The 24,962-nt window shown below is 42.7% G+C and overlaps 1 protein-coding gene across 1 annotated transcript in view; it reads right to left on the reverse strand.

Moving 5' to 3' along the window:
- MAD1L1 (mitotic arrest deficient 1 like 1) overlaps positions 1 to 24,962 on the reverse strand; it is a 355,712-nt gene that overhangs the window by 232,290 nt on the left and 98,460 nt on the right. Inside the window, exon 11 of the mRNA XM_066329740.1 lies at positions 21,311 to 21,455. Coding sequence (XP_066185837.1) covers positions 21,311 to 21,455 — 145 coding nt within the window. The remainder of the gene's footprint in view (positions 1 to 21,310; positions 21,456 to 24,962) is intronic.

Raw genomic sequence — 24,962 nt, forward strand, 5'->3', positions numbered from 1 at the left:
ATTAAAGAGAAGGTACAGAGCAATGCACGAGCAAACCGCTGTGCCCAAATCCCACAGTAATTACCGTGGCGGCTCACTAATGATGCTGTGCCTCTGAACTGGGACAAATTAACACAAAGACACACATGCTGGTGACTTGCAGCCCAAGGGAAGGTGAATATTGTGGAGACTCAGACATTTAAGGCAACCACGACAGATTAAATGCTGGAAGGTAGAGGCAGGCGACATGCAGTCCCAAGAGGAAAGGGACACGGGAAAGAATGTGCTCCTCATCTGTTCCCAGAAAACAGAAGGAAAATTAAAACTGATGTTCTACATACATCCATTGTACAGACTCTCTCTCATCCCATTTGTTTTTCAGTATCTTTACCATTACTCCATTTCCCTCGAACTCCTGTAAAGGCTGGAGATCAGAATCCCTGTCACTGGGATCGATCCCAAGGCAGGATAAACCAGCACTACCTGGCCCAGGGGTTGTGTTGGTTCAAGTGTGAAGCAAAACTGTTAGAAACTACATCCCCTGCATTGACTTTTCACTCCCCAACACCGTGAGCTGCCAGAGAGCTCCAGAGCATCTGGAGTGGATGCCTAATGAACATTGCAGCTTTCCCCACTGAGAGGAATGGCAGCTAACATCCCATTCCAATAAGTTCAGGCTGTTTAGCCTGTGGTAGCAGCTCATTTGCTTGGGCCTCTAGGAATAGAGGTGCAGTTTCCAGTGTGGCTTTTTTGGATATTATTGATGCTGACTTTTCTGGGCTTCAAGACGTGGCAGGCAGTAAGAGTCTGCCTGGTCTGGGCCAGCGGAGAGCAATTCAATATTATTTTGTACTTCGGATGATTTTAAGCTAATGAAGGTCCTATTCTTTTTTATAACTCCCCATGCAAATGTTAATTTTTAATAAACTTTGCCCAAGTAGGATTTAAAGCTTATCTCACAAGACATATTTAGAGCACTGCCATGGTGAAGTAATTCTGGGGAAAAAAAAAAAAATATGTACAGCTGAAAATAGGATATTTCTGCATGCTTGCTTCAAAGGCTACCAAGAGGTTTTTTGCAGAGACTTGTCATCAGACTAGTCACTGTGCAGGACTGGAATTATTAGTTAACAGCCCAAACCTGTGCCTCTCTATGCTACAGAGGAACACCATCATCACCATGAGCTCTGTGCTGCACATCAGTGACAAGGACACCCCCAGTGACATCCCTGGAAGTGCTCAAGGCCGGGTTGGATGAGGCATTGTGCAGCCTGGTCTAGTGGAAGGTGTCCCTGCCCATGGAAGGGGGTTGGAACGAGTTTTCTGGAGTTTTAAGGTTTCTTCCAACCCAAACCATTCCGTGGTTCTATGACGTGGGAAGGCTGTTGGTAATGGAGAAGTGGGAAGAGCAGGCAGATTTTGTTTTACCTTCCCAGGGTTGGAAAGGTTGAGCTGATGCTGACAGCAGACGCGGACTGAGCAAGAGGCTTGAGTGTCCCCAGGCTTCCTGTGCTGACAGGATGGAGCTGCTCTGATGGAAACCTTGCACAGGCTGCTTAGCACAAGCCAGGCTGGCAAGGCAGCAGGAAAGAGGAGCACTGTGCTTGGCTGGGATCTGACTCAAGAGGGCTTTAAAAAGGCGCTGTTGCCGAGGGACAACAAACAGCTCGTTACATATCCGCGCTCAAGACCCTATAATCAATTCAAAATAATTAAGTTTAATCATATGAATGGCAGAAGGAGCTCTACGCACTGTTTTCAAAACCTGTTAAACGTTCTCTCTTCAAATCTGTAATCCCCACAGCCTTGTTTCTGTCCATCAGAAGTTAATTAGGGGAGAGAGTTCCAAAATGCGTTAAGAGCTATCACATATCCGGGGTCGTTGGCGCCGCACACGGGGAAATGCATTAATGGAAATGGTGCTGTGAGCATCTGAGCATCTCTGCAGCTCACAGATTCAAGGACACAACTTGTGGCCTCTCTTTGCCATCATCAGAACCATTCAAAAAGCTAAAGCTCAAAACCCACAGCATTAATAAGCCAGACTTGTTTAGCTCTTTCGTTTGCTAATTTTTATTTGTATGTATACAAGACCAAGTAGTGTGCATCACTTCTTCCTCCACAACACCACTCTTGTCAGCACCTGCATTCAACCAGTCCATAGGAGTTTCCAAGAGGGAAGAAAAATAATGCTGGAAAGCTCTCTCAACCATTACAATTTATTTTTTATTTCACAGCTTTATTGGGACATCTCACTGAGAAATTAAACCTTTGATTTTGGGAAGTGAATCCTTTCCTACACAGAGGTCATCATCAGAAAAGGAAAGATGCTGCTTCTGAAATATTCATTTTGTTTGCTGCTCTAAGTTGCTACTTTACTTTGGATCTTGAGGGATGACACCCAAAAATTAAAGCCAAAATCTAATCTTGGTTTTTAGGATCCTTGCTGCGCTCTATTTAAGCTCCAAAAATCAAAATAACAAAATTTTGATTAAAAAAAAAAAGCCACCGCACTGACATCCAATTCTTACCTATTATTTGAAACTCTTTTCATCTATGTCTTTAAAATTACCTTCTGCTCCCAATACCCACCTCCATCACCAAGAATCACAAAGTCTGGATGTGAGGAAGCAGAATGAAGGACCCGTGACCCACAAATCAGACACACATATGGGCACTGGAATTTTAGTCCCCAAAAAAGATTCATGTTTTCTCTTCCCAGCAGCAAGGAATGATTGCTCAAGGTTGCATTGAGCTAAATATCTTAGAAATCCATATATTTACAGGTCCTAGAAAAGGGGCATGGCATAAAGTAGCAAAATCCACATGTATTTGCCTGAAAAAGACATTTTCCTTCAATTCTTTTCTAATAAAATGTAAAAATGTGAAAAAAAAAAGTTCAGCCTTAATAGTCACCACTGAAAATACTCATATTCTCAGCACACGGAGCCTATTAAACAAATGCCCTTTATGGCTGAAGTCCCCTGCATGATGTGGCTCCTCTGTAGTCTCAAAACAGACCAACTTTTCTGACTGAATAGAGAGGCCATTTCTTAGACAGTAAAAGAAGTGTGGATCTCTTTCTAAAACAATGTAACAGAAATAAAAACTTCCTTTGAGCATGCGGCAAATTAAAATTGAAGATTCCACTTGACACTTGACAAAATAGAAACTTCCTTCACACAAAGTACAACACAGATGAATGGCAAAAGAAGTGCATACACATATCACTGATAGGAAAAGCTTGAGAGTAGTTCTTTCTTAAATGTTTTCATATTTGCCCGAAACCATTATAAAACACATATGAATCAGGAGTCTTAACGTTTGTGTAACAGAGATGAGCATCACAAATTAAAATACTTTATGTTTGAAGCACTGGTTGCCATTTCCATTTGTCAGAGCTCCTGCAAACAATGTTGTGTTGGCCCTGCCAGGGACAGGCAGCCCAGTAAGGGACAAGGCATCTGCTCCATGTGTGCCCCACCTTCAGGAAATTCTGGGTGCTCACTGTTTTTTCTGAGCACCCACCTCAAATTCTCCCAACCACACAGCAGAGATGCTGAAACAACACTGTTTTCCTCTGGTATGGGGAGCCACAAACAAGTTATCCTTCTGACCTGCTCAGGCCTGGGCAAACGAGGTGTCTGTCTCCCCAGACACCAGGGACAGCTTTTCCCTGGTGTAGCTCGGATGACATTCACAGAGGCAGCAACAGGGAGAAATTCAGCCTGAGGCTTATTGCACAGCAGCATTTCATCTTGGTCAGCCCACCAGCCTGGCTAAAGAGAGGATTTGGGATATCAAATAGAAGAGAAAACCTCAAACACCCAAATCCCAGAGTATCTCTGGCCTGACATCCCTTTCAGGGCATCTTTTAAGGAAGCTGTGCTACCAAGGCAGGAGCAAGCAGGGGATCAGTCGTGACTTTTCAGTGTGGGTGACCTTCTCCCCCTGCCTGCCCCCAAATGAGCCTCAAAAAAAGTGGTTTTTTTTTCCCTTTCCCTCATCTTTTAACTCTTTCACAAAATGTCACGCTGATTTTCAAGGCCAAAGAACAGCCACCTGACATCTGACAGTAAGACCATCATGTTTTCCACTAGGAAAACCACAAAAGGATGAAATGAAGAGAAAGGCTAATGCCAAAGAGCTGTTTCACAAAGGTCACCCAGAACACAGGGACTCCAGCCTCAACTGCAGCCTGTGGTAAGGGGCACTTTGGATTTGCTAAGCCACTCACTCTGTATGTCACCTGCACACCGGGGAACAAAAAACGACAGAAAACAAATCTGTCTTTAACTGCCCTTGGTCCTTAGAAACTTAATTACCTTCAGCACCCTCAAACTATCTGGACTGCCCTCAGCAGCTGACAAAACTCTTACCTGTGCTCAACAACACAGATGGCTTTGATAGTCTTGTTTAAAAATGCAGACAGTGAGGTTTCTCATTTTCCTAAAGCATTAAACTCCCTCTTGAAGTGTAACCTGAGATCAATTATATTTCATCTGTTATGCAGCAGTTTTAATAAAGTGTTAAAATGAAAAATATTGAAAAATTACAGGAGAAAATAATCCTCTGAAATAATGTGAAAACGGAATGGGGAAATAATAATGCAGCTGGAGCAGAAAACTATTCCATCCACTCTCAGTTTGCTTCCATGCTGAGCATCTCCTTTGCTTAATCTTCCTAAGAGGAGGCAACAGCAGATGCCAGTCCTCACCAAAGTCTCTGCTCCCAGGTTTGTGGTCCTAGTAAAACTACTCACTACTTCTGCAGGAAAGAACTTTCTTCTTTAGAATAAGACAGAAAAAAAAAAAAACCCAAACCGTTAAATCTGGCTGTTTATAAAACTCCTTATGTAAAGATACTATAGTGAATGAGGTATTAAATTATGCAGTGTGAGATGTAATGGAGTGAATTATATTCAGTAAGATCACACATTACTGAAAATATGAAAAAGCTCTGCTGCTGGCTTTCAGTTGTCAAGCTACACACACGTACATACATATTTTATATATTATATATATATATATATATGTTTTGCTCATCTCATTATTTTCTACTGTCTCCATGTGTGATAACATGCCCAATGCTGACACTTGTCCTGTTCTCCCTGGAAGACCCTCCATTAGCATGTAAATAGCTGGCAGATAGGAGGAAATGAAAGCAAGGAATAGCTCTTTAATTAACTTTAATCCTCTGAAAATCCATACAGCAATCTGTTCTGACAGTTTTCTACACAAGATCTTCTTAGGAGGTCCCTAAGTGCCGCCTGAGGATCACTGCCAGGCTGGAACGAGGAGAAAGAACGCACAAACCAGTTTTGGAGACAATATTTAGGCTTTTTTTCTGCTATTAAATGATGGCTGGTGAGTGCCATCTGGCATTATCAGAGCTGTCATTAGCCTGACTCTGGATGGGGAACACAGGGATGCCACAAGCAAGGCTCAGCACACACCCCACCCATCTGACAGCAGGCTCCTGCAGCTCCTCACAGCACACAGCCCAGCCTCTGGGGCACCTTTCCTCAGCCCACATTTCACACAACACCCTCCAGGTTGAAAGGCAAAGGAGTTTTTCTGGTTGGAAGACTTGATAGTAGTACCCTTTCAATCGTGAACGGCAAAAACGCTGGCAAGGCTGTAAAGGAGGGAGCTGAAATCGTTCCTCAGTGGCTTACAGCTTCCAAATGTGACAAGGGTTATTCATAACCCTCTATTACAAGGAAATTTCAAACAAATTTTGGTGTGTGTGTGGGGAAAAATCTAAGGATAAATGGAAAGAGATGCAGTGGCACAGCTTCTTGCAACATGAGATTGTCAAAGAACTCCTACCTGCAGGTTAGATTTAGCTCCGAAAGTGGTCTATTAGTCCCATTCCTATAAATTCATATTCTGCCAGTTGAACCATGCTAAGTATAAAGACAGCATGTCATCACAATTCCCCCCTCAATATTATTAATGCTGTAATATCATGAGCAGACATCTCACTTAATTCATCACATCAGATTCCAGGCTAAAACATACAGAAAAGATCCAGCATGGCAACTTCAAACACTTGGGGACTGATAATGCTCAGAAGAATGCATTCTTTTATGAATATGTGAGCAGGAATTTCAATAAAATGACCTTTAACATGACAGATTCCAGCTGAAAAAAGAAGGAAATCTCTACTGACACATAAATTACTTAAGATGAAGGTGCTCCTTCTAAGATTTACCTTACACAGACTAGTCCTTATACACACTGATCACTAATCCTCTTTAAACTATGCCCTACTTCCTGCAGCTCTGAGAAGTTAGGTTCTAATCTGATCTAAATTTTCTAGACTAGAGAAACACCACAAAAAGTGCCCTTAACAGCTGTGAAGACAAAGAAAAGATGAAATTAGAGTAAGTTCATAAAAACATCATAATCACATCCAGGAGTGGTTAGAAGATTGCTCTTTGGCCATCTGGGAACAGTACCTGGCACAAATAATGCCAGAACTATGGCCTCTCAGCTTATCTGGCTTCCTTTAAATAAATGTGCAGCCACCAACCAGGTTGTTTCATAAAATGAAATAATAAAATGAAATCACTCAAATAAATAAAATTTAATTATAAATTTAAAGGGACAAGAAAGAAGAGGAAAAAATCCATGAAGTAATACCCCAAATGAGGTACAAGAGATTTGAAATCTCCATCTGATGCTAGAGAACAGGACCACCCAGCTCCATATACTGCCCACAGCTGCACGTTTCAGAGGCTGATTCATCTTGCAGACAGACAGGAGTGACAGCAGCTGTGATCCAGTCACACTTTTCTGGCAATACAGAGATTTCCTTACTCACTGCAACACTGTTAAATCTCACGGGATATTCAGACGCTTGTACAGGGAGAAGAGAATGAGCAGCTCAGAAATTGCTTCTTGCAATACCTGAAGTTGCAAGAGTGTCTTGTATCTTTAGGAAAATTTGAAATAAAATAGATATTTTTTTAAACATTACCAGTTTCATAAAGATGAAAACAAACACAAATATCAAAACACTGAAAGATGAAAACAAACGTAAAATATCAAAACACTGATGAAAGCATAATGCTTGCATGATGCAAGAAAAGGTCATGTAAATGTAAAACATAATGGAGAATATCAAGTAAAGAAAACATAATGGAGAATATCAAGTAAATAAAAGCCACAAATAAATAGTTTATTTGTATTTTAAAGGCAACAAATTTCAACACCACGTAAACATAAAGCCCCAAACAAAGCTGAAATGGGCAGCTCCATGTACAGGGCAATCCTTTGAGTCCATCAGAGGCACGAGTAGCTGGAGCTGCACACTCTGACCCAGCAAAGATCCAGGCTCCAAAAAGAATCATCACAGCTCCTCTGTTCTGTTTTATCCAGAGACCTGTGATAAAGGCAGCTAAACGCTTCAAGAAATTAAACTGCACTAAGAAGATATAATAATAATCTCAAAGCTGGATATTCACCCAAGACCAAAAAATAACCAAGGTGTTAACAGACAAAAGGAATAAAATGATTTATCATTAAAAATGGCTATCCCACTGGAGATACCAGACTGCAGACATCCTCCTCTGTTTTGAAAGCTGAGATAAGGTTGTTCTGGGAAATTAGAGTCATTGGCAAGGAAGTTTCACCTGAACATTAGGCAAATTAGTTAAGAAGGTTCAGAATTCAAAGCATCTCTTTGAGTTGAGTGTAACAAGATAAAACAGAGAGAGAGAGATAAGCACGAGCTTTTGTGCAGGTAATTTAAACTAAACTAGTTGACAGTTCTTTGAGAGAACTCACAGGAGAGTGAACCAGTGAACACAGGGTTTGGAAGTCTGTTTAAATGACCGAGCATCCCTGGGTTTTAATCATTATGTGAGAGCCAAACTCCTGCTGGTGGGAGCCGGCTGATGGAGGAGCACATCACCCCTCCCTGCCATGGAAAGCAATTAGCAGGAGGCTGCCCTGAGGATTACAGCCAGAGGTTTTCCCTTCAGGATCATTTTTAGCATAGTGGAAGAGGGGCAAGCAGCAAGATGTGAGCTGACAACATAAAATATTAATGTCAGCAGAGTCTAAGAGACAAGGGTGAGACATTCTGGAGCACCTAAAAATATCAATAATGACAGACGAGCGCAGGCTGATAAACAGACTGAGCAAAATCCCACACGGATGTAACTCAATGCAGAGGGGAAGGAAAAAGCTTTAGATTTCACACGGTGTGCACACAAGCAGTTTTTACACCACAATCTCCTAGGGATTTGATTTTGACACCCTTGGAAGCTATGACATCCCTAGGGACATGGCAGCCAGAGCCCGCAGAGAGGAGGAAAAGGACTTCAGCCACAACCTCTACAAACAAAACCACTTCAGCAACACAGCTCCAGGGAAAAAAAATCAGACCCTCGTACTAACACAGGTTCACCACAATGATACCAGATGCTTCCAGGATACGACAAGACTCAAAAGATGTAGAAAATCAGTGAAATGTTGATACTGACACAGCAGAGCAGGCAGTGTCAGGGAATACACACACACACACACACACACACACACACACACACACACACACACACACACGTGCTGCAGCAAAGGACTTGCCACCTGCAGGAAGGTCATTGTCACATAGGTAAGGCAGAGAAAACTGCAGTCTGCCCTGGGGGACTTCATAAAAAACCCAAACATTCTCAGAAGGAGATGCAAGAAAGATTTCACAGCTTTTCCACTGCACTCTGTTTGACTTGGGCTCAGGTCTTCAGCTGTTTCACCCAAGAATCTCTGTGCCCCATGCTCTTTTATAAGTGAGATAACAGTGTTTCTCCACCTCACAGGAATGGCAGAAGGAAAAAAGCAGCTGTAGACACTGAGCACTGCTTAAACGTGAGTGGCAGTGTCATTCAGGTTCCCAAAAATAGACAGCATTTAACCTTGATTAGCTGCTAAGAGCTCTCATAAGTCTACCAAGCATTGATATTTATAACACATTTAACTCCAGACCAAGTCCCAGGACAAAAAAGAGAAAGGACAGGCAATGTATCAAGAAGGTTTTCCCCCTCCCTCTCAGAGTTTCTTATCGCTACTTCTTGGGGGAAAAAACTGCCAGGAACAAGAACTCATCGGTCTGCATGAATAAACCTTGTAAGTCCCAAAGGTGCCCCTGGGGAGAGCAGCAATGTGCTCCTTACATCTGAACAATGCAGCAAAATGAGGAGATACCATTTTTCTTAAGTTGTATTTGCGTGAAGAACGTGAACTCTGAAATTTGCATTTAATGTTATTAGCCACCCTTTTAGCATATTGAAAGTTAATTACAAATCAAAACTTTGGCTGCGGATCGTTAGGCGCCCATCCATCCGCGTGGAGGCAGAGCCATGATCGCAGCAGCAGCTGAGGAGGAACAGCTCGGAGCTTCTGTCAGCTGAAGAACATCCAGAACACAAGGAATTCTCCATAAAGCCAAAGTATGACCCCCTGCCCAGCAGTCAGGCTTGGCAGGAAGTTCTTTATCTGTTTTTATAACTAATTCAGCTGGATACACCTACTTGGATGTTCTGGCTGTGGTTAAGAGATCCAGTTCCTCCAGTGGAGCAGTTTGGCATTAAAAATAAGCCTGTAACTGCTGCCTGATGAGGGGCAACAATTCCACATCCCTGCTCCTTCTTCAAGGAAAACTAAGCAGGAAAAAACGACCTCTGCAGAGGGAGAAGTAGTGAGGATATAAATACTGACAAAAGAGCGGCCCAAACTCAGCCTAGCTAGAGTAAGTTTAACAAGAACTCACAAAGTCACAGCATTTTGGTAGGAGACAGATTTAGATGAGTCAGCTTGAGCTGGTAGTTTGGAGGGATCCAAAAATTCCTTATGTTAGGGAGTGAACCCCAAGAGAGGACACAGGTCGATGCAGAAAATGCACCAACAGCTGCAGCAGAAGCTCAGAGCTCACAAATCCATGTGCAGGCAGAGAGGAAAGCGAAGCAGGGAAGGTGTGCACATTTAATTACTTCTGCACCTCTGGTTTTTGTGTTATCTGAAGGAAAGCATCAGGTCTAGAACACGTGTTTCACACTCCTCAGCTGGCACATGCCCCTAGAGAGTTAAACTATAAACCTGGCTATAATTTACATCTCCTCAGCACCCCACTTAGGATGTTTTCAAGGAATTCAGCAGGGCTTTTTTCTTCTCTTTTATGCGAGTAAAAAGCCAATACTGGAACGCAAGGGCTACAAACATAGCCTGAGGTTAACACCACACATGACAAATTCATGTGCATAGATATTACATAAGAAACACATTGCCTCACACAGAAGGAGGGGGTGGGTTAAACAGCTTTCTGGGGCTTTTAAAATAATTCTTCAGTGGAAAAGATTTCATTTAAAGCTTTTAAAGTGTGATGACCGTGCTCCATTATGAAGCACGCACTGAGCTACTCGTCACCTGCACCTCTGTCACAATTCCAGCACAGGGAGACAGCAGAGGGATGAGCAGAAGGAGACACTCAGCATGTCCTGCTGCACCCCACATCTTCAAAGATGAAACGGCCACTAAGGTACTTTCCTGCACAGGATTGTTTAGAGGCACATGAAAGCTCCTTGGAGAAGGCAATCAGGAAAGGAACCTGGGCTTCCAGCAGAGCTGTGCCTGGATGGGACACTGGGGCAGAGTAGAAATGTGCAGCTGCTGCTGTTCCCCTTGTTCAGGGAGAACAAGGAATGGCTCTGAGAAAACTAACAGCTCTGTGGTTTTAAACTGGGGGGGAAAAGCAGAAAACAAACAGATTTGCTTGGATTTTTGCTAGAAGCAAACAGAAGAGCTGAGGTTTACTTAAAGGACTGGTGAAGTGAAGCAGAGATGGGAAAGAAAATGATTCCAGGGTGAGCTCTCCAAGCACTGAGGTGGCAAAGGATACCCCCCTTGGGTGGGGCTTTGGTCCATGCAGGCTGAGCCCCTTCAGCCTCCTGCAGGATGAACAAGAGGGAGAAAGGATAATCAACAGGCAGTGGGAGAGATGCCACTGGAGTAAGCACCGCCTCTTGTTCATGTTCATGCAAAAGGTCAAGAATTCTCTTGTATGGTGATTTTAATTTTTAAAAAACAACCCCGAATGGCTCACAAACACTTCTTTTCCCCAGCACCAAACTCTTACATACGCTATCTTAATAAACATCTCCACGCTGGAGAGGGATAAAAGGCATTTTGTTTTGATTTCATTATATCTCCTGAAATTGCTTTTTTCTTTCTGCATTTTTTTCTTGTCATTCAGTTGTGGTGGCCCTCACTGAGGGATAATGCAATAACACTTCTGACAAGGTTAGCTTTCCAATAACTTTGCAAATGGCATTTTCCAATGACAAAACAAGCCCAGCTTCTCCTCTCTTTGTAATTAATATAATAGAAATGTCAACCTGAAAAGTTGGTCTCCAAAGGTAGTATGTTATCAACAGAAAATTAATTTATTAAAGCCAGAAAGTGCTTTCTTATCTGCAAAGCTGAAAATACTATTTACAGAGCAGAATTCCTGTTACAAGCATAAAACATAAAACTTCTGAAGCTTATATATGTGTCTGAAAAAAAACAGCAACTGAGGAGAGGAGTTAAATTGCTTAAATTTCTAATTCAGACACTAGATCATTTTGGGAGCTGCACATTGCTTTTACAAATGCCCTGTAGAAGCACACAGCTGTACACTGTGTGCACATCCTAGGAGAAACATTACCCCACATCCATGTTTATCTTTAATTTAATCACAAGTTCAGTGCACAGAATGAGCCTTCCCAGCTCCTCTCCTGTCCATGTAGCAATAACAACCTTGGACCTGCCTGTGACCCATCATAAGGCAGGGAAAATGGGTGTTGGAGCAGGGACTCCTCCAGCTGCTTCTCCCACTGGGAAGCAAGTCCAGCATCATCCTGATGTGTAAAAAGCATATCCTCTTTTCCTGTCTCATGCTCACACTTTACCTGTTGATCCCTTTTTAAATTCCTGACTTCAAAAAGGCAGTGATCTTTCTAGGGGAATCCTGAAGCTCTGCATTCATGCAGACAAAAAATGAAGCCTCAGCTTCCCACTGTCCCAAACTGGTTCCACCTGAACAGGCAAGTTTACAGTTAATGATTCTTCACCTGCCCCACGCAACAGTAAAAAAACCCAGCAGCTGTTCTGTCTAGTGAGAAACTTGTAAAATAATTATCTCATGACACCAATCAAAATTAATTAACTGAAACTGCACCAATTCTTCAAATTTTCTATAGCTTCTATTAAACAGTTGTTGACTATCTGAAATACCACCTAAACAAATGTGCTCATAAAAGAGGGAACAGTACATTTCTCCTCAATGCAACAAATCATGGGTCAGAGACCATTTCCAAGATGCTTTGTAAAACCTCATTTGACTTCTAATATATTCATCAGTTTAAGCAATGCTTGACCTGAGATTGTTGTGAACACACATTGAACAAAATAGTCTGTACTGCATGATACTGTGCCAGGAGCAATCCAAAACTCCTCAGTTCTCCAGACAGTCCTTCAGTTTTATAAAGACTTTGGGTCTCCATTTGAAAGGATGCTCTGACTGGTGTCTGAGTAGTGCAGCTGTTCTTACCAGAGGCTCCCATCACATGTTGAAATAAGCTACTGTGCAATTACTTAATTATCTCTCTCTCCTATCCCTTAAAAAAAAAAAAATCCACTGCAATTCAAGTTGAAGCCAACCCAGTTAATCCAGTTTTATGGCTGAGAATTAAAACAGAGAGAAGTCAGAGATTCAAAGCTGCAGTTCCTGTGGCAATACCCCCACTCTAAGAGGCAGCGAGATTAATGCCTTCAAACCAGAAGCATGTGAGGAACAAAGAATTGCAAAAAGAACCCCCAAAAACCTTTCTGTGCAGCTTAGCCTTGCTGGTATTTCAGAGCCTGCTGTTCAGAAATCCTAAGCCCCTGCCCTGTCCCTGGATGCTGCCCAAGCCCCTGCCCAGCAGTCAGGTTTGTTCTGCCCGACTTCCCCCAACAATCACTGCCTCATTCCAGCCATCCATCTTCGCTCTGCTTCCCTGCCAGACCTGCCCAACCATCCTTCATCATTCAGAGCTGAGGAGCCAAGGAATAAATGTTACAGCACACGCATCAAGGGAACTATAACTTTGAATTACCTGACCTGGGTGAGTTTAAATTCTCAGCCATAACATTGGATTAACCTAATTTCTTTTTATTGAATATTTTACCTTTAGAAGTCCTACAGTCCTTTCTCTCAGAGAAATATGAGAACTGAAGGTCATATAAATTCTTTTATGGGTATATTTCTAATTTTCATAATCTAACCTCTTAGCAGTGAGCATTAATATCTAGTGGGGGCAGAACAAAGCAGAATCCAGTCAGTATTCTGGGAAAAAAAAAGACATTTCTATTGTTCTTCACAAATACCTCATAAAACAACATATAACTTTTAACTTGGCTGCATACTCTGAATTGTTATAAAATTTTAAAAAACCCTCTAAACTTGCTGCTTAAATAGAAGTTATGCCAGAGATAACATCAATAAGAATACAGAGGCTGTCCTTGTGCCTCCACCTCAAAAACATCAGATATAAAGATAATAACGAACTCCATATTTTTATCACTGCAAGGTTTACCAGATACATAATAAGGCAAGAGAAAGAATTACACAAAACCGATTCCCAGAAAACTGCTAAGATAATTTTTTATGAGCACTTTTATGGTTCTAAAAGGGAAAGGGAAGCAAGGCCCAGGGGCCAATTCATCTTCTGCCTCCAGGCTGCCCATTTGAACTCACCCTCACCATTTCCATGTGGAGAGCCCTCAGGTGATAAAGCTCAACTCCAACAAAGCACATCACCTTCCTGCCTCCACGGGACAAATCCCTCCAGGTACCACACAGGTACACAAAGTACACTGCCCAAAGTCAGGGAAAAGGCACATTTATCCACCAGCTGTGAGGAATTGGGACAACAGATCAAGAGCAAAAGGTCTCACTAGAGAGGAGCAGTGGAAAGCAAGAAGGGCAGATTCAGTCCCAAACATGTGCAGTGCCCACACCTCAGAGATGTGACAGGGATGTGACCTTTGACAAATGCAGGCTGACAAGGCAAACTAAGGGAACTCTTAGGCTTTGAAAAGTCATTTTGGAGCAGGACAAGGAAGTGAGAACTCAACAGCACTGCTACTTTCTTCGCTGAGTCAAAAGTGAGTAGTAAACTTATAACCAAGTTAGGCAAAGTAAGGAACAATGGCAAGAAAGGAAACCAAGCAAAAGAAAAGCAGGCACTGCTCTGGGAGCCCACCCCAGCAAAAACCACATTCTTCTGACTTTCCCCAATCTGCAAATCTCACTTGAGAAACAGTAACATTTTCTGGTTTAATTTAAAGATACTTCCTCCTCCCAAATGGTCTTTGTGCACTGCCTCAACCCCGCTGCAGCCAGGCCCTTCTACAAACACATGGACCTCAGCTTTGCTTATTCATTCTTCATTGAGAGATTCTGCAACTGTAGCACTCAGTGATATTAGCAGGCCTCGTGAAACAACCTGTTTCAGAGGAAAATGGCTTGTACTCATTTTATTCTGGAAGACAATTGCCATTTGCTTAATATAGCCATGATATTTTACTGAGGTAATTATACTCTTAGCTATCAGTAACAATTAAACCCTTAGATTGAGGTTGCTTAATAAAGGTCTCAAAATAAATAACACATTCCAAACACAGTATTTTAAAATGTCAAGCATGCAAATAGGATCTTGTAATGAATATAACGAAGCATCGAGTATAAATCAGCACAGAGTGAGTTTGTCACCGCACGAGTGTCTGCAGAAATTGCTGTTGGAGTATTGTGGGATTGTGCTCAGGAAGCTACAGAGAGGGCAGTGCTGCCGATGAAACCATCTCAATAAATCCTATGGCTGGGTCATGGCAAGGCCAGGGTGAAGCCATCAGCACTGCTGTGCTTCTCTGGGGGCAAGGCTGAGTGACTTGGGGAACAGTTGAGGCTGATAAAATCTGTATTTGTTCTTTTGTATTCCCTGTAGCAACTTCCTTGAAAACCGGAGTGAGACCATTCCATTAAAAGCTAAATAAAACTCAGAAGCAGACAAATTAGAGGTTACAGACAGAGGGGAAAAAAATCACTCTCAGAGTCTGAGATCTAGAGATAGTTGAAATCAGGTCAACAGACCCTAGCAGGCTGCTAGGTATGGAAGGTGGGAGCATGGTTTAAAGGTCCTCACAGTGCAGACTGCAGCATGATTAAGAAAGGGAAAGCAGACCAGTGATACACATGAAAACAATAAAAATTAAACAGGAAATGCATTGTCAGGACACACATTTGTGGAGTTATCTTGCAGGGCATCTATTGCAGGCAAAGAGTGATGCAGCACGTTACCTCCATCACTGCTACAGGTGGAGGCAGCTGCCTGAGCTCCAGGGGGTGGTTCAATGGATCAGGACTAAAACATGACACAGCAAATAACTGCAAAATAACTGCAAGAAGTTAGAAGGAAAAAAAAAAAAAAAGCCACAACAAATTTGGATTATACAGGGAAAAAAAAAACCAATAACAAACCAACCAACCAAAAAACTGTGTTAAAATAACTTGTCACAGAACTCCATTTCCCTGGAGCACTTTCCACCTCATAGACAGAAGGCAGTCAGAGGCCAACAAAAACAAAGTGTGAGGTTTCCTTAACTCCAGCAAACAATATCTATGGAAGCAGTCATCAAACTCCCAAATCCTGCTTTCTCCTCAGAAAACTCAGCACCCTTTATCCAGTAACCCAGACATTCCTGTGGAAATCACAAACACGGAGCCCAGCAACCACCCTGCATCAGACTGAGCTCAGGAGCGTTTTAACAGCAGTTCAGAGGGCAGAGAATTATTCATAAAAGCACCTACCTCCTCTCTGACCCATTGGTCTTCATTCTTTAAAAAAGGCACCCTACAAGAAGGGTCTGGGAATTAAAACTGATGGTGGTACTGGGTATTAAAAATTAAAATTCAGCAGTGACCTGTTCTGAGCCCCTGCACTCCACAGGCAGCAATCCTCTCTTTGCCTCTTTCCCACACCTTAATGATCTTCTGTCTCCTTCTGCTATTATCCTCCTTCACCTCCAACTACCAACCGCCTTTTCTCTGAAATTATTTAACTGATTAATATAATCAAGTTGAAATTAGAGAGACCTCTGCTCAATCTAAAAGGCTGCTGAGTTCCCCTCAAGCACAGAGTGTCTTGTCTCCCTCTTCTCAAGGATGAGGGATGGTCCAAGGAAGCACTCACAAAACCTGCCTTAATCAGTGAAGAAGCCTTAAAATGCATTTATTTGCCAGTCATAAAAGAGAAGGTAACTTCCCTGAGTTTATAAAAGCCTACAAAGTGAGCAGAGGGAAAGGTTTGGCCAGGGTCAGGCTGGGAGCAGTTAACAACCACGTGTGGAGCAGCAGCACAGCTTAAACGACATCCACGGAACCATGACGTGGATTGAAGGAGGGAAGGAGAGTCACAGCAGCCAGGGAAAGCACTGGACACTGCTCACAGCCCTGAGGAGCAGCTCAGACCTGCCCCAAGGCTGACTGTGCTGCCTGGATGCAGGGCTCAGGGGATGATGCCCCAAAGCTCTGTCACAGGGATCTGCTTGCCAAAGAGCCTCTTTTTAGTGCTGCTGAGTGCAAGACTGACTGCTGTATTTACAGCTGATTTTTCACATATCCCAGGAAAGGGGTTAATTCACCTTCTTTGCTGCACACCCAGAACTTTAAGATCCTTCCTTGTGCTTTAAAATCATTTATCTACCTCCTCAGAAAAAACATCATGCAGGACCCAATATGACGGAGAAGCTATCAGCATTATTTTAAATCTTTACTGATTACAAAACAAAGCAGATGGCAAATCGAGTCATGAACTCTGCATCTGCCATGCTTAATGAACAGTTTAATTACCTAGTCCCATTTCTGATGCATTTTTGCCATTCTCAGCTCTGGGAGTCACTAATACACTTCACACTGACTGATATCTCCAGGAACATGTGCTATCAGCAGTCAGCTGGAGTTGGTTAATCAATACTTGTTTAGTCTCTAACTTTTATGGTGATGGCCTAAATTATGTCTCAATAGAAACAGATTTCTTATCATATCAAATGATCTGGTTGAGAGCCCAGGAAACAAAAGGGATTTTTTCAGTCTCTTCTCTGGGCAGCAGAGTACCCAAAGGCAGACAAGTGCAGAGACAGGAAATAAACACAGTGACACAACAACCTCCAACACAAGCAGATTAGTTCAGTCGTTGGGTTAAGCCTTGTATGAGAGCAAGGGCTGCAATTATGGCACCGTGCCTTCATAAAGCAAACAATTTCAGGAATTGGAATAAGTTACAAAAATTGAAATACTGAAATTGGGCTTCCCATTTTGAGTTTTGAGCAAAGGATCACGCCCTGGCTGCAAAAAGCAGGGCATTTTGTCTCTGGTCAAACCTGCAGTGGCATGGGCTGATCCCACACACCCAACAGCTTCTTGCAGAAGTTCCTTCTGGGCACAGACTCTGCTTTCAGGAGTCACTGAACTGAACAGGGGCAGGGAATGGGGCTGGCAGCTCTGAACCCTGGCAGCAGCTAAGTAAGAAACACAGAAAGGGCTGATCACAACCAGGTAAAATCACTGGAGGAGAGGAGGAGATGATAGCCAGCCTTTGGCCACACCAGAGGGCTGTGGGAGCTTTTGAGAGTGTCTTTACTGCTGTTCTCCAGCAACATTTCTGCTGCACAAGGCCCACTCGTGCCCTCTGGAAGCTGTCCTCCTGAAATAAATAAGCCAGAGCTGACTTCCCATGAAACACTGACTCAATCAGCTGCTTACACTCAAATAAGGATTGTCAGAAAGGGTTTTTGGTTTTGGGAGGCCTCTATGTCATATCAAATTTCCTAAGATATTCCAATTTTAGCCATTCAGTACAGAATTGACTGTTTTTAACAAGCCCACTTCATAAACAAAGGCCAGGAGCTGTGTGCAAAACTCTCATCAAAAGAGAAACACTCAAAAGCTTAAGGACAACACAAAAGTCAAATACAGAACTGTGTGAGTAAGTATGGCATTCAAAGCAAATACAGCAGTAAATCAAACAGGCAAAAGGGCAGAGGTGGACTAGATGTTCCCCAGCATTTCAGGCATCTCCCAGTACTGCTGTGTCACAGCTACCTCAGGTACTAAAGCAAAGATGAGTTTCCCAAAACTCTGAGCTAAGGGAAAGCAAAAAGCATGACAGACAGCAAACCCAGCCAGGCAGATCCCTGAGAGTGAATCCATCCCTTCAACCATCAATTTCTGTTTCATCACCTTAAGTGAAGGGAGTGACACTGCAGGAGAAACCTGCCAGCCATCAATGTCTGAAAGCCTCGGTGGTGTCCTAATCCGCTTTTATATTTCATGGCAAACATGTAAATCGGAAAACTTCAGTCCTGCCCTGATTTGCAAGGACATATGGGACAAAATGATCAACCAACACATTGTAAAGAGCAGTTTGTGTGCAGGAACAATCAGGATGCAGCTCCTGGAGCAGCCCACACTCAGCAGTGGAATCGCTGGGGCTGGACCACTGCAGTAACATCCAGAGGTTGGAGAATGCTGTTCCAGTCTGCCAGGGAAGAGAGATTTGTAAGGGTGCACTGAAATATCCCAGACTGACAACTGTGTCACTGCCAACCAACGGGAAAGGCTCAAGTGAGATCAATAAACCCAAAAGAAGCAAATGAGGTGAGGAAGGAAGCAATGGACAGAGAGGTGAAATGCACTGAAATGGAAATATGAGAGCAACCAAGACAGAGACTCTGGCAAGGAGCAACTGAGCACAACTGACAAGTGAGACAGGCAGTCTGTAAGAGTCACAAAATATTGCTTCAGTCTTGTGAGGAAAAAGCCAGTGGCCACAGAAGTGTGAAGGAGCCAGACTGGCAAAGCGAGTACCCCCTGAAGAGAGTTCATTTACTACTGAAATATTTGGTTCTGCTGTTACCAAACAAAAACCCAGCTTGCTGTTTTCTATTCATATTTTAAAACATATTGTAGGACTGAGCCTTCCAGGTTCCAGCCTGAGCCCAAAGAAAGGCAAACTGTTACAGCATTAAACTGTTGAACACCTCTGATGCCTTTCAGGCCTTGTTTGCTCAGCACACAGGAACTGATTCACTGCCCTAGCACACTCAAACATACACAAATGCAGAAGTCATACTACAAAAGCAATAGCATTTCAATCATATATATAATACTCTCCCCCAAATTAGATTTTCACAGCCCTATTTAACAAGACAAAGATTGAATAGAGAGAACTCATCTTTTCCATTCTCAAATTACATAAAAGCACGCTACAGTACTGATGCCACTAATTAGATAATTAAATACCATTCTAGGTGATATGCTTTCAATGTAAAATAATTATTTCTGACAGGAAATGTATTTGCTCAATCTCATTTTAAATCACAATATCATACTTTTTTAATTAAATTGAATTCTTTCTTCTGATTTTGCATGAGAAGAGCAACCAGCAGGAGAAACACTGCTGAGGATAGATTGTCCAAGCACCATAATGCATGTACTTCTACACAAAGGACCCCAGCATTCTCTGGATGGAATATAAATTTTCAGAGAACAGCAAAGTCTTTATTCCTTCAAAACAGGTCAGTTGATGAATCACTGAGCACACTGAAAACCTTCCCTGTTCAAAACACAAGTTTGTTTGTCATGGTCTGATGAAGAACACTTCCAACTTTTCCTGTGCTCCTCTTCAGGGGGAGCACAGCAAACAAAGCAAAGGTTTGTCTTTCCATACAAATAAGGGTACAATCCACCACATGACGAAGTAGTGTTGTGGCTTTGTCCCATACTGAAAGAAAAGTAATGATATTTTTGTGTCCTATAACAAAAAGTCTTTCTGCTGAGCACTGGAAATAAGTTAACAAAGGGAATATTTTAGAAACCATCTGAGAAACTTCCTTCAGGGCTGAGCAGTCCAGCACAATGTTAGACAGCTGGAAAGGTTATGAAGACAGGTTTTTATTTGGCTCAGTATGCACCTGTGTCTTCTGCAGCCATGGCAGTCCCAAACTAGAACACTACAGAGAGCTGCCTGCTGCTGAGGGCAGGAGAAGGGCTGGGAGATGCCTTTTCTGTTTCCATGGAGGGTTTGGTCCATCCACCCTGACTCAGAGTGAGGCTGAAAGAAGCACTGTCATTTTTCTCTTCACACTACTGTGACTCTCCATGGCATCACACTCTGCAGGCAGAAGATCTGATGGAATATCCTCTTGTAAAGTGGCTGCTTCATGCTTCAAGAGCCCTGCTTACTGCACCATACATCACAGCTTCTTTGGCTCAACAATGACATGGGAATTACACAAAATTGGGTGCAGCGCAATTAAAATCGATCAAAACGCTTTAGTTGACACTGAAAATCAAAGCCCAAGGCTCAGGCACCACAGCAGCTCCTTCCCCTCCTGCCTCCCCACGTGGTGATGTGCCTGGCTCCCTCTCATGAGCTCTGACTACTGGGGTCTGACCTTCTGCACACACATAAGCTCATTTACGTGAGCAGCTTTACAACGCCAGGGAGATTGCTCAGATGAGGGAAGTTTTGCAAGGAGCATTCTTGGAAAGTGAAGTAACTCTCATTCTGGCTACAACAAATTATTATTCCCTTTGTGGAAAGAGAGCTCTCAGGATTTAATATAAAATTTTCAATGCTCTGCAGACTTCAGAATTATTGTATAGAATTTCATCATGAGAGCACACCTGATATAGGATGATGCAGACCCCTTTGATATATTCTATAGAAAGAATCTTAAAACGTATTTTCAATTTACTGGTCTAGTGCTTGCCATTACATTTGAACAGACTTCCAGCGTAAGAGGAAGGCAAATCTCTTACTCTCTGTAAATTGTTTTTCCACAGGAACAGTTGACAAGGTGCTGCCACTTCGTTCTCTTTAGGAAAGGAGGCAATGCAGCCAAAGCCATTATAAATTCCCTTCAGTGGCTCAAAACATTCCAGCAACAACATGATTCAATTCTCTGCCCTCACAGCGATGCCAAGGCTCAGACAAAGTCACATATCCTCAGCACAGCAGGAGCCCAGCTGGGGGAACACGAGCACAGCTTTAGGAGGCACTGGTGCTTCCATCCAATGAAGCCCTATAACCAGGTTTCCTGCCTCCCACGGCACCCTTTATGCAAAGACCCCAGAACAATTTTGTAGCACCAGTTATAGAGGTGAACAAAGAAGAAATAGGGAAGACTGCACCTGGCAGAAAGAAATAAGGACATGGGCTTTTTCCACACGTGGCCCTGGAACTCACCTTGGTGAGGAGCACCACACGTTTCTGCAGCCGCCTGACCAGCGCTTCCTGGTACTCTCGTTTCTTCTTCTCATCCAACAGCTGGCTCTGCACAGCCAGGATTTCCTCCTGGAGCTGCTGCCGGGCCTTCTCCAGCACCCGGGCACTAGGGAAGACAAGAGAGACCTGTGAGATCCTGAGTCTCCACCATCACAGAGATCAGGAGAGCCTCAGAGGAGAGGCATGACCACCACCCGTCACTCCCATCTGACGGCCGCGCCACTGGACACTGGGTAGCTGCAGTCTCATTATCAGCTGTTGGCAGAACAAGATATGAGAGAAGAGCCACCCCAGGGACAGCCCTCCCTCTGGTGCAGCACAAGACAATTACTGGAACCTCACATGTATGAAGCATTGAAGTAATGCACATCTGTTTCAAAATCAATCTGTTTGCCTTTGAGAACGACCCTTGCTTTCAACAAACAATGCATGATCTTGGGTTCTACTGCATCTTTTCATTTTTTTCCTAGCAAAGCAGAAAAAAAAGTAGGTTTGATATGATCTGTTTTGACTGAGAGACAGCACTCAGCAAGTAATTACAGCCACTACCTGCACATTGCTCTTGCCAGCAACCTGTGTGGAAGAGAAATGTCTTCTGAGGGCAGGTGATTAGCACTTGTTTTGAGCTGTGGACATGACTCTCAGTTAAACCAGAACAGCCTGAGCCCTCTCCTTCTCAGTTCTCCTTGCAGCACGCTGTGGTGGTGCTCAGTTATCTGTGTGCTCCTGGAGAAGCTCTCCATGTGTGCCTCCAGCCCCACAGCCTGCTGCTGGGACACTGAGGGGCAGCTGGTCCAAGGCTCACACCGAGCAGCTCATCACACATCAACTGCTGGCAAAGCACTTGATCAATAACAAAATAAAAGTGATCAAGAGTGAGTTCACAATTTAAATACCATGAGTTTATCCAAGACTGCACTAAGTATTTAATGAGTGAGCAGGACATGAAATAAAAGTATTGCACACAAGGAAAAAACCCTCAAGCAATCAAGAAAGATCAAACTCAACATCTCCAGCTTAGTTAGGAACAGAAGCACTTTGTTTCTCTAATGCTAGAAACAGCACTGGAAAATTTATGAGTGCTTCCAAGGGGTCTTATTCATCCTTATATTTGAAAGAAAATAAATTAAAATGCTATTAAATAAAATAGCACTATTGTTAAGGTACTGTTTAGACAGATCCAAAAGGGAATACTTAAAGAACACTTCTAGCATAAATCAAGTACAACCTGCCCTGCCAGGTCACCAAATTGTATTTCTTGGGAAATGTACATAGGAATTCACAAGAATTCCAAAGCAGCTCTCTCCCTACCTCAAAATCCTTCTCTTTGAAAAAAGTATTTATTTTAAGCACTGGCTGAATTAAAACCTGTTTGAAGCTCCAGTTCAATTTGGAACCATTCACAGACCAATTTAATAATTGGGAACTGTGAAATAATCTCTTCACTGCTGTATTCAGGTGAGAAGGTTGATCAATGCTTCACATCTGCATTTGAAGCTGGATAATTGTTTTACCAGGGCACCACTACTTCCTTGGAGCTGTTTTAATTAATCAGTTAAGAAGGGAACCTGTGCCAAGAGCAACATCTCTGGTGATGGAACATGCTGTGGGTCAGCCTGTCAAGCTTGCAGCAGGTCAGTCCTCAAACAGGGCAGAAAGGATGGGTAATTCCTGGTAACCTCAATTTCTGCCTTAAGACTTATTACAGCTCGTTCAACAATATTCCTTTTTATGCATGGGGTAAATATAAGTACAAAACCCTCATTAACTCTGATATATGTGTTATTATAATTAAAATCACACTACAGAAACCTTGCTGCTAATACCTTTTACTTTATCAAAGAACCTTTGTCCTGATTAGAGTCAGAACAAAAGAAAAAAATGCAAACATAACATTAATTACCCTGAAACAGCAAAAATCTCACATTTGATTATTACAAAACATTTTGATAAGGCAATGGAGCAATCTTTTTTTTTTTTTAAATCTCCTAATATTGTGACTTACTGCTATAAATGTTGAGTGGACCGACAAATTATGATTGATTTGACATTCACGAAGAAAAATGAGATATGTGCTAGGTTTCCTTCCCAAAACAATGAAAAATATTTCAGATTCACATCTCATGGAGAGCACAGACATTCAGCCACACTCAAAACTCTCCAGCTAGGTTGGAAAACAACAGTTTTAAAACATGAGAGAAGTTGAGCAAAGAGAGACAAATGGGCAATTTCCTTAGCCACTGCATGGAAATAACATCTTCATCTGTTTATATTTCAGCCTCAATACAAATGTGATGTTAATGTACCTAAAATTCAAATGCCAGAGATGCCTCTGAAAGCGAGGACAATCCTCAAAATCCCTGAACTGTTACCATAGGTTTCCTTGCTATGGGAGGCGTGAAATTCAACTTCCTCACAACTCTCCACACCATGCCAAAGTACATTACTGAGACCCTTTCTTCCTCTCTTTGGGTAGATTGATAATTCTTCCAGAAACTGCACCAAATACAACATGAGCTGCTTCTATAAGGAAAAATCCAAAAGGAAAGTTCTATTTCTTATTGACACAAGACAGGATTTGCAAGTAGGTGCTCAGAAGCAAAAGCCTGTAAAGCCAGACTTGTGCACTGTTCTTCCACCCTGATGACACCTGTGGCTTTCCAGAAGTAATTGCTCACTCAATATGAGCATTAAAAACTAAAATAAAAGAGGCACAAAGTTCTCCATTCGACATAATCTTGGGGAAGTGGCATTTTAAAAAATCTTTGCAAGTTCAAAGTAAACCTTTTAAGCCTTAAAGAGAAAAAGTCATTTCTGTTTATCAGCCTATTAATGTTCCTTGTGCCACATCCCAGTGAATGAGATGCCCGCATCTTTCTGTTCTGAGCTGTTTGAGACTCTTCATATTTTGCTCTTCCCTTCTGTAATCCACTTTAATGCAATCTTAATGATAAAACTTCATTTTCCAGAATACTCTTTGAAAGACTGAGAACAATGAGGGCACACAGTGAATACTGAAGCTATAAGATACATTTTAATAATCTCCTTCAAAAATGACAAAAGCAGCCCGACAGCTTCCCCTCCGCCCCCCCAGTGATCCATAAAACATTATTTTAGTCATTCCATCCTTACAGTAGCCAAGTTACCCCCTCAGAGTTACTAACAAATAAGAAAACACCAAACAGGGAAAGCAAACAGGATGCCAGAAGCAGTCTGTGTGTGAACGTGGGAGGAAGACAAGGGGTCCACAGCGACAATTAGAGGAGCAACACTGTCTGGGTCATGTTGTAGCTCAGGAGAGGAGGAGACACGTGTAGCTACCAGGGCCAGCTGTCAGGAGGGAGAGCACATCAAAGGGAAAAGCAGAGTGTGATGGGAGGAACAGGGAGGGAGCAGGGAGGGAGAACACGGTGACAGCGCCGTGGCACACGCCGAGCGGAGAAGAGAAACGCGCTGCAGCCATCAACATCCTCGTGTCAGAGTCCGAAAAAAAAACAAGGGTTAATGCAGAAGCTAATGAGGCAAAAAGGAGCAGGGGAAATTGTTTTGTAACAAGACATTTGGATGAAGGAACACCCGTTCCTGAAACTTGACAACTCGCAGGCATCTCAAT

The sequence above is a fragment of the Sylvia atricapilla genome, chromosome 15, assembly GCF_009819655.1.
Source record: "Sylvia atricapilla isolate bSylAtr1 chromosome 15, bSylAtr1.pri, whole genome shotgun sequence".
NCBI classification, from domain to species: Eukaryota; Metazoa; Chordata; class Aves; order Passeriformes; family Sylviidae; genus Sylvia; species Sylvia atricapilla.